This window comes from Toxorhynchites rutilus, chromosome 2, assembly GCF_029784135.1.
Source record: "Toxorhynchites rutilus septentrionalis strain SRP chromosome 2, ASM2978413v1, whole genome shotgun sequence".
NCBI lineage: Eukaryota > Metazoa > Arthropoda > Insecta > Diptera > Culicidae > Toxorhynchites > Toxorhynchites rutilus.
In genome coordinates, this window is record NC_073745.1 from 2266168 (window position 1) to 2277022 (window position 10855).

The 10855-nt window shown below is 39.8% G+C and overlaps 1 protein-coding gene across 1 annotated transcript; it reads right to left on the bottom strand.

Moving 5' to 3' along the window:
* Positions 1–7160: 7160 nt before the first annotated feature.
* Positions 7161–7787, bottom strand: LOC129771929 (uncharacterized). Its single transcript, XM_055776075.1, has one exon. It carries the CDS (start codon positions 7785–7787, stop codon positions 7161–7163), a length of 627 nt encoding a protein of 208 aa, XP_055632050.1.
* Between the last annotated feature and the right edge of the window lie 3068 nt (positions 7788–10855).

Consider the following 10855-nt stretch of genomic DNA (forward strand, 5'->3'; position numbering starts at 1 on the left):
AGAAATAGGCTCCAGGTATGCTACATGACTCAATGCATTATTGTGAGTTCTAATAAGCTTTGTTTTGCGTTTGAGCCGATTTTTTTCATGGTTTTCATGGCCAGTTTTAGAACACATTTTATTATACGCAAACCGTGAGTGATTTTTGGCGATATCGGAACCATGTCCGTATTTTTTAACCTACTCAATAAAAAGTTTTACAGTTTTGCTTATTTTTTTGTATCAGCAATTCGCTATTTTTCATCCATAGATCGCTAATTTTTTGGACGCTCAGATTCCAAGATATCGTCACTGACCAACTTACCCATATGACCAACTAGCCCCACCCTACCCTACGGTTTGTTTTCGGATGTTTTACAAAATGCGACTGGTTTCTAGTCGAATTGCTGACTATTTTCTATTTATACAATAAGTATCTTTGGGAACTGGGACCGGCACTGATATTGTGCAAACGCTTTTGATGCGGGTTGAATGGAAATCGCAGCAAGAAGCTTAACGTGTTAACTAGTTAACGGTATCCGACTTATACGCTATAGGAAGTGACCACTTCCATAACAAGACTTACGTAAACAAAGAAAAAAGTTGAAAATAAAAGATTATATTTTTTTTAAGTTTGAAAACTAAAAAATGATTCACTTGTTAACTAAGAAATTTGTACGTAATTTTGGAGCACATGCGTCATTCTAGTTTAGTAGTGCCTTAATTTTTTTAAATATTACATGTGGCGGAATGTTTTCGGCCGATTATCGAATAATAGATATTTTCAACCAGGTCTATTAATGCGACGAATTTAGTTTACTTTTCAAAACATTGAAACATGACATTAACTTATTCGGAGAAAAAAGTCTTGCTGGAATTAATACTGGAAAAACCAAATAACTTTCATATCGTGTTCCTAGTTCTCCGATACTCTTAAGCTGCCATTGATAATAATTGAAAGATCGAATAATCCTCGATGTTTTGAAAAATTGTCACTTCCAAAGTACTACCGAGTTTCTGCTGTTGTTTTGATGAACCGGCAACTATTTCATTTCAATGGTTCCAAAATCAGTTTCTTCCGGATTTCATCAGTTTTTAACAAAAAAAAACTACAACCTAAAGCCGTTTTATTAATATGGCGGATAACTGCACTGCGCACCATTGAGGGGAATACATTTTATCTGATAATAAATTAATATGAGCTTTTTCTGCAAATGCCGAATGCAGCTTCTATTGCTCAACCAATGGACCAAGGAACAATTTGAAATATAAAACTTATCAACCGAGAAAAATTAGCAACGGCAATAATGCTCTATTCAGAAACACTGAACAAGACACTGAAGAACGTTGAAAGATGTATTACTTTTGATTTTTTTAGACTATTCGAGTCTTGGCACCACAATTAACAATCAACAAATCTTGAAAGCGAGTAGGTGTGGTGCAGTTAACAAAAAGGAAATTTCACTGTACAACTTTATAAATATTTAATTAAAGCTCCTGAGACTCAAATTGTTGTACCGGTACTTGAAGAAGAAAGAATGAGTCACAGTGTCACATGTTATCAGTGTAGAGAATTGGCGACTAGAAAGGAATGAAAGGAATGAAAGGAATGAATGAAGTATGCAATTAGAAGTGAATCAACTGGAAATAACAAGTTTGAATTATGTGATCAAATATCATCAGCAGAAGGCAGTTCATACAAAATAACAGTAAATAATTTGAGTTCCAAGATTGAATGCACAGAACAAATAACTTTTTTTTAAATCTTATACTGTTTTTAAGAAATATGCGAGAAATTGCTGTGAGAAACGCTTTGCAACAATAATTTCGATATGTAATGTTGCATAGAGTAATAATATATTGTACTAGCTAACCCGGCAAACTTCGTTCCGCCCATTTACTTGATTAATTCTCGAGTAATGCAGAAATTTGTGTTTTATTTGTATGGCAGTCACCCCTAAGAGAGGGGGGAGGGGTATCTAACCACCATAGAAACATTCATTGCACCCTAAAGTTTCCATATGCCTAATTTGGTTTAATTTGCTTGATTAATTCTCGGGTAATGCAAAAATTTGTGTTTCATTTGTACGGCAGCCCCCTCTAAGAGAGGGGGAAGGAGTATCTTAACACCATAGAAACATTTATTGCATCCTAAAACCTCCACATGCCAAATTTGGTTTCATTTGCTTGATTAATTCTCGAGTAATGCAGAAATTTGTGTTTCATTTGTATGGCAGCCCCCCCTTTGAGTGGGGGAAGGACTGTCTAACCATCATAGAAGCATTTATTGTACCCTAAAACTTTCACATGCCAACTTTGGTTTCGTTTGATTGATTAATTTCCGAGTAATGCAAAAAATTGTGTTTCATTTGTATGGCAGCCCCTTCTAAGAGAGGGGGAAGGAGTATATTATCACCATAGAAACATTTATTGCATCCTAAAACCTCCACATGCCAAATTTGGTTTCATTTGCTTGATTAATTCTCGAGTAATGCAGAAATTTGTGTTTCATTTGTACGGCAGCCCCTTCAAAGAGAGGGGGAAGGAGTATCTTAACACCATAGAAACATTTATTGCATCCTAAAACCTCCACATGCCAAATTTGGTTTCATTTGCTTGATTAATTCTCGGGTAATGCAAAAATTTGTGTTTCATTTGTACGGCAGCCCCTTCTAAGAGAGGGGGAAGGAGTATCTTAACACCATAGAAACATTTATTGCATCCTAAAACCTCCACATGCCAAATTTGGTTTCATTTGCTTGATTAATTCTCGGGTAATGCAAAAAATTGTGTTTCATTTGTACGGCAGCCCCTTCAAAGAGAGGGGGAAGGAGTATCTTAACACCATAGAAACATTTATTGCATCCTAAAACCTCCACATGCCAAATTTGGTTTCATTTGCTTGATTAATTCTCGGGTAATGCAAAAATTTGTGTTTCATTTGTACGGCATCCCCTTCTAAGAGAGGGGGAAGGAGTATCTTATCACCATAGAAACATTTATTGCATCCTAAAACCTCCACATGCCAAATTTGGTTTCATTTGCTTGATTAATTCTCGGGTAATGCAAAAATTTGTGTTTCATTTGTACGGCAGCCCCTTCTAAGAGAGGGGGAAGGAGTATCTTAACACCATAGAAACATTTATTGCATCCTAAAACCTCCACATGCCAAATTTGGTTTCATTTGCTTGACTAATTCTCGAGTAATGCAGAAATTTGTGTTTCATTTGTACGGCAGCCCCTTCTAAGAGAGGGGGAAGGAGTATCTTAACACCATAGAAACATTTATTGCATCCTAAAACCTCCACATGCCAACTTTAGTTTCATTTGCTTGGCTAATTTCCGAGTAATGCAGAAATTTGTGTTTCATTTGTATGGCAGCCCCCCCCCTAGAGAGGGGGGAGGGGTCTCAAAATATCACGAAAACCTTCCCCGGTCCCAAAAACCCCTACATACCAATTTCGGTATCAGTAGTTTCCGAGTCTATAAGAATCAGACAGACAGAGAGACATCACTCCATTTATATATATATATATATATATATATATATATATATGGTTCCCGGAATAAATCGCCACAGAAAACGACTGCAACAGAAACCACCGCTTATAAAATGTGTAGTAGGCTATAAATATTGTGGCGCGGTATTGTATTTCAAAACAAGAATTAACCGGGCAAACGTATCGCCCCAGGCAAACGTAACGCCCCGGGCAGACGTATACCGTCCGACGCTCGCTAGAGCTCGGTCGGACATTGCTAAAGGATCGTATCCTATGTTTCAAACTAACCGGGCAATCAGTGGATCCCAGGTTTGCGTGCGAGACACCGCCGCTTCCGACGGCGGGTCGGCGGTGGACTCGGATTGCGTCATCTTGGCGGCATGGGCCGCCTCGATTCCTTATCCTCGCCAAATGGGGACTTCGTCCCCATTACATTGTCCTCAGAATAAATTTCGAAAAACGAGAACAAGAGAATAAATTTATAATAGAAATGTGAGGCACATGATGTTTTTCCCGCGCCAAATATTTCTAGCCTACTACACTTTTTCTAAGCGGTTGTTTCTGTTGCAGTTGTTTACTGTGGCGATTTATTCCGGTCACCATATATATATATATATATATATATATATATATTTATATATATATATATATATATATATATATATATATATATATATATATATATATATATATATATATATATATATATATATATATATATATATATATATATATATATATATATATATATATATATATATATATATAAAGGGGGTCTTCGTAGCCACTTGGCTACGTGTTCGCTTATTAAGCGATCGATCGTGAGTTCAAACTCAGGGCCCTCAATTGTGACCATCTTTGTGTTCTTATAGAATAACTACGTCCACGCAACCATCATCAGCTATGGAGATCGATCCACGGTGGAACAAAGATCGATTCATCCATACAACTGCTCTGCTCTGCAAGAAACACCGGGCTGCTGTTCTACAAATAACTCAATAATAATCAATATCAACTGTCTCCGCTGTCCGGTGTGCTGAACAATGGAAGAACAGATAGAATACCCTTACGCCTAAATGGCTACTACAGTGTAATTTACCATAATGTAATGGAACAGAAAACCTAACGCCTAAATGGCTACTTACTACTACTGTGTAATTTACAATTTATAGAAACATTAACATATGTACATGTACACGATAAAAACCCGGCTCTGTTACAGATGAAATGCTAATGAGCCTGATAAATAAATAAATGGGATAAAAATATATATATATATATATATATATATATATATATATATATATAGATTACAACTCATATGATAAATAACGTATTAAATGTTTTCCTATACATTATGCATTTATTTTACACGAATAAAGTGTTTAAATTATACATATTGGAGAAAAAATACAGATTTTTTATTAGGAAAAAAAATGGTTTCCAATTACCACGTTTCCATTATATCACGCGAAGAAAACGGAACGATGTGGGAGAATATATTGATCGGAAAAAAACAAGACTTCCTACCGAGTGAACCACAGATATGTCCCATGAAAACAAGTTTCCCATAGACCAGATATCAGAAAACACAACTGATGAAAATATGATAACATTTATATCACAAATCTGATAAATAAAAATGATTTAAAAAATATGTATGCTGTTAAGTTTAAGCCATAAATTTCAAGCACCTTTGCGAAGGAAAGTCGTAACAATAAATTACAGATTGTTTCTAGAAATCAACTTGAAATCATTATTTATTTCGTGTCTGGGAAATGATTTCAGTAAAAGAATGAACGACATTAACCTTAAAATTCTCACAATTGATTTCGACTGAAGCCACCTTTTACTCTTATCCAGCCTACTGAACAAAATAATACAAACCTAATGCGATATTATTAAATATCGCATAAATAATTACACAGGCGTTTCCCACTCCTTATTGAAACAAATAAAAGTGAATTCTGAAGCCCCTCTCAACTCCCTCAATTCCAACACCAAAGGGCCAAACTCCACATAAACCGAAACAACGTTGTGAAACTACCCATCTCCTCATGGAAGCCATTTCTGGAACATTCGAACCCCATTGCTAGCAAAACCATCGCCCCCACCACCCCCCCTCCCTTTTCGATTGCAAGTCTGTTCCACCCAGACAGACCCTCGAAAATTTCCGCAGTGCCAACAGGAGTCAAAGCACTCCGGAAAAGTCTTCCCAGCCACAGCCGGCATATAGAATATTTATCTTTTGGCTGCCTGCCGCGTAGTGTTGCAAGCGTTGCAGGACTGACGGGGAAATGACTTTTCCGGCAACCGTCGCCACTGTTCCCATAACGGTACATAGGAAGTCGATCGAGTCGCCCGGGGGGAGAGGGAGGAGGGGAGCACGAGGGAGGAACGGCAGTACATACTAAGCTGCACCTCCCCAATGTCTGCCGAGAAGTGACGGCGACAGTCACTGTAAAATATGTCAAGCCATTAAACTCGTCCTCGCAGTCTCGGTGGCGGCTACTGTGCTGCACCAGTAGCATAAAAACATAGCACGAAAGGCTTGCGGTGGGAACAACTGCGCTGTGGGAAGAAGGATGCGGACGAACAACCGGTGAATAAGGGAAGTAGGGGATGATAACCATGAAAAACTAACTTACTGGCAGAAATTTTGTGCTAATATATTATTTTTTTATTTCTAATACTACTGAAATGCATTCCAGCGCCGATAGGTTCGTCATGTTTCTTAAAATTACAATATACAATGAACATGATTTCATCCATCTTTGACCGCAGAAGACTTTTGGAGCTTAAAAGACCAATTTATATTATTCTAATGATATAAACTCCTCAAAAATATCATCATAGTTTCGATCCGACAATCGATGGTAAAACGTGAAATTAAATCGATTGATGGTGAACTTAGGTGAAATTAACAGTCATGGAAATTATCGGATGTGCAACTTAGTTCGTTCGGTTTTCACAATATAGCTCAAGGTGCAATAAATAATCATGCTCCATACGAATTGAAAGCAAGAGAAGAACTGGAATCGTGTACGCCATGGCACAACTTTTCTTGAACCCCTTCACTTCAGCAGCATGCAATTATTCTAATTTTGTATATTATTTATCTGTATAGAGCTCGAAAAAACGTCCGAAATTCGTGCCTTTACACTAGAATACACCTTTGATTTATTTTATTATTCAAATAAGTGTGTTTTTCACGCAAAAAACAGAACAAATTAAGTTGCAAACACAATAAAAAGCAAAATTGTATGATGAATATGAAAGTAATACATCTGTTCGAACTGCAATGGCCGAGTAAAAACTTCTCTGTAGCGGATTTTCTCTAATGCGCTCAAAGCTAAAACATATTTATTTTATAGTAAATTTTCATAAATTATTAACAAATGCTTACATTTTTAGTTTTATTACTAAGTCCTATTTTCTCTTCTCCGGCACGGATTTAAATTGCCTTTGGGACTATACGCCTGTCGCCTTCACTTCAAGACATCAATGGGATAAGTTCATTCTTGGAACTACGCGTGTATTCAACAGCCCGAAAATCACTTGAATAATCGACGTTTTTCATTCCGCCTACCTAGACTCGTAATCGTTGAACAACGGAATTCTCTACAGTCTACTAGATATTTCGCGGTTCCAACATTCCCCAGCCCATAAACCCTGGTCGTATTACTCTTTTGTACGGTCAACAGGTTTATCTCCTAACTCCAGAACCGCTAGTTTAGCCACAGGTTTTCGAAAGCATCCATTAGTCATTCTAGTCAAGGCTTGACGAACACGACCATCCTGTCCGATGAATACTTCGTCTACGATGCCCCTGATAATTGTACCCGCTTTACCATCATCCATCATTAATGACAAGTATCCTACTCCCAGTGTCCGACTATCCTCGTAACACCTACTACATTGGTTCAGTGTTGCAGAGTATTCTTTGCACCAACAGTCCCAGAACTCCTTGGCTAGTACTTGCATTCGCTTGTAACTACTTCTCAGTTCTTCCGCCAGCGTAATTGATACATGGAATGGGTGATGCTGTTCAGATGAGTTTCCATGGAAGAAATATTTTGTTGTGATCGTTTCCAGTTCTTTGTTATCTGTTCCGGAGTATGTCAGCGGGCGAGAATTTATTATATGTTCTATTTCGGCCATTGTTGTCATGAAGATGTCGTCGTTCATTTCACGTTCATCACCCAATGAAACCACTATGTCCGGTCCCTTGCGCAGCATGTCATTGAGAGATATCCCCCCTGCCTTCGCCGCTGCACCTAACGTCAGTCGAATTCTTCGCGGTTTCATGGTGTTGGTTACCCCATTCAATGGTAAATCCCATGGTTTGCCCGGTTCTACTTTGGAGATCTCCTCTGATGCTGCTTCGTGAGTGTACCCCTTCTCGATGAAGTCCTCGAATGCATGCTTCACCTTTCTCTCGCAAATTCAGTTCTATCTTGAATTGAGCCCTTTGGTCCTCATCAGATTCAACCCGATATGCACAATTAATTACGGCTTCTTCCGTTGTAAAGTATTTTACCAACACTTGATCCATCACTTCGTCACACCGATGTATGCCGCAATACTCCTCGCTGGCCGCGCTGCACCCGCGCCGGTCCGGAAATCGTCCACCCGAGTTTGCCACGCAATCCAACTGGTTCGCCTGCTTTTCCGATTCTCGATTCAATAGGTGCCATTAGGTCCATGTTATCCAACCCGATCAATATCGCCGGTACAACATTTTTTAAATCAGCAACGATCAAATCTTGCAAATGTTGAAACTCACGAACCACCTCTCCGAAATTCGTACTCTGTCTTTGGCAAATCCAAATGTTCGATAGTGTGCACATCTTTCAATGAATACTGTTCAGACAACCCTTTTCCAGCTACGGTCAAATTAACCCTCATCGATGTCTTCTCGGTTCGAGTCACCCCCGATGTCCACTTCAAATCTAGAGGCCTAACGGTTCCTTTAAGTCCTAGCTTCATTGCCACGTCTTTTTCCAATAACGTTTTGGATGAACCCTCATCGAGAAAAGCGTACGTGTCGACACGCTTGTTCCCGTTAATCAGTGAGCCCGGTATGACGCGAAATGTAACGAAAGACGTCGATATCTTATGGTGCACCATGCAGCTCGATTCCTCCCCGCTATCAGATCGATGCAACAGGTAATGATGTTTGCCGTTACAACCTGCTACATTGCACTGGAACTTGTTCCGGCATCGCATGCTACCGTGATTGTAAAGACACAAGGCACAAAGCCTCCGGGTTTCCACCAATCGAAGACGTTGCGGGAGAGACAGCTTTTTAAACTCCTCACAGTTGCGCGCTCGATGCCCCGGCTTGGAGCATATCGCACATGGCTTGTCATCCTTCACAACCGAAGAACCTGGTTTCGATCTGCCTCCTGGTTCCATCTGCGTACCATTATGAGTGTGCACAAATCCTTTTTCCTTTGTTTGGTTCTTCTCAAATTTGTTCGAACCCGTTTGATTTAAGAATGTCACCTCGCTTGCATCTTCAACCAATTGCTCCATGAAATTTCCAAAAGTCCGCATTGTCACTGGACAGAAGGCTCTCTTAAAACGTACCCACTCCAGCTTGAAACTAGGGGGAAGTTTATCTACCATTTCTTGGAGTAAAACGGGATTGCATAGAAGTTCTCGTTGATTGGCAGCCTCCAGATGGTCACACAATTGTTGTACTGCCATACCAAACCTGATGACAGTATCAAGACGTTCTGGTTTTGGTGGATCTATTCCCCGTACTTTCGAAATTAACGAACGGATCAAAATTTCTGGTTTCCCGAAAACTCTTCGTAATGTTTCCATTACCTTCGGTACGTTTGCGGGCAGCACCAATCTACTTCGAACAGTATCGAGGGCCGCACCCTTCAGACTTTCCTGCAACCTTATCAAATTTTCCACATCAGAAAATCCACACGCTGCATTTGAATTCTCGTATGAACTGATGAAAATCGGCCATTCATCAGGTGCTCCTGAAAACGCAGGAAGTTTGTTTGGCCACACTTGTCTAGCCATAATTCGAACCGGATTAGGTCCCAACATTCTGGGTTCCATAGGATCGGACTGAGGAATCGATGACTGTCCATTTGTCAACGGAAAACTTGTTTGAGGGTAACTGCTCGGGACTGGATTCTGATTGCTTCTTCTTGATTCTTCAGGATGATGTTTCGATGGTGTTGGTAATGACGGTGTTACATGCGGTTCTCCCTTCACTGACGGCACGGGTTGATAACGTGACGGAATACATGACTTCGGACGACCAAATGACGTTAACGGTTGGTTCTCCTCGAATCTTTCATTGTTACTTTCCCTAGCGGTCGGGATTGGGTCAAGCCTATGAGCCTTGGACGGAACAGGGTTTTCCTCCGCTCCTGAATGCTTGTCGATCCACGCTTTGGTCCTATTAACACTACTCACATTCGAGCTCCGAGCGCTCTCTCTACCATCGTCGTCGTCGTCGCTTTCTTCGCCGAGATACGACGCCATTATTTTGTATTTTTTCCGCATGTACTCCTGTTGCAAGGCAAGTTCCTCTTGCAAACGCCTGAGTTCCAGATCTCTGCTCTTTTTCTGCCCTGATGACACGGTGTTGCTTCCCCTACAGCTTCGGAATCGCTTTTTGAGGCATTTGTGACAGAACCATGTATGATGTTCTGTTGATTCATCCTCCTCTACACAGCAATAGTGGAACCAGATTCCACAATCATCACATGATGGCTTGTGATCGCACGCTCGATAGAGGGCGCCTGCTGACATATTCCACATGGTGTGACTCTATCGTCCATAGAAGCCGGAGTTGACATCTTGCGACCTTCCGAACAAGATTTAAAAATCTTTGAGAAATGTTCGAACTGCAATGGCCGAGTAAAAACTTCTCTGTAGCGGATTTTCTCTAATGCGCTCAAAGCTAAAACATATTTATTTTATAGTAAATTTTCATAAATTATTAACAAATGCTTACATTTTTAGTTTTATTACTAAGTCCTATTTTCTCTTCTCCGGCACGGATTTAAATTGCCTTTGGGACTATACGCCTGTCGCCTTCACTTCAAGACATCAATGGGATAAGTTCTAGACATTCTTGGAACTACGCGTGTATTCAACAGCCCGAAAATCACTTGAATAATTGACGTTTTTCATTCCGCCTACCTAGACTCGTAATTGTTGAACAACGGAATTCTCTACAGTCTACTAGATATTTCGCGGTTCCGCGGTTCTATATGTATGAAAATGAATTTCTGTCTGTCTGTCTGATTCTTATGGACTCGGAAACTACTAAACCGATCGACATGGAAACTGGTATGTAGGAGTTTTTGGGACTGGGGAAGGTTCTTATGATAGTTCGACAT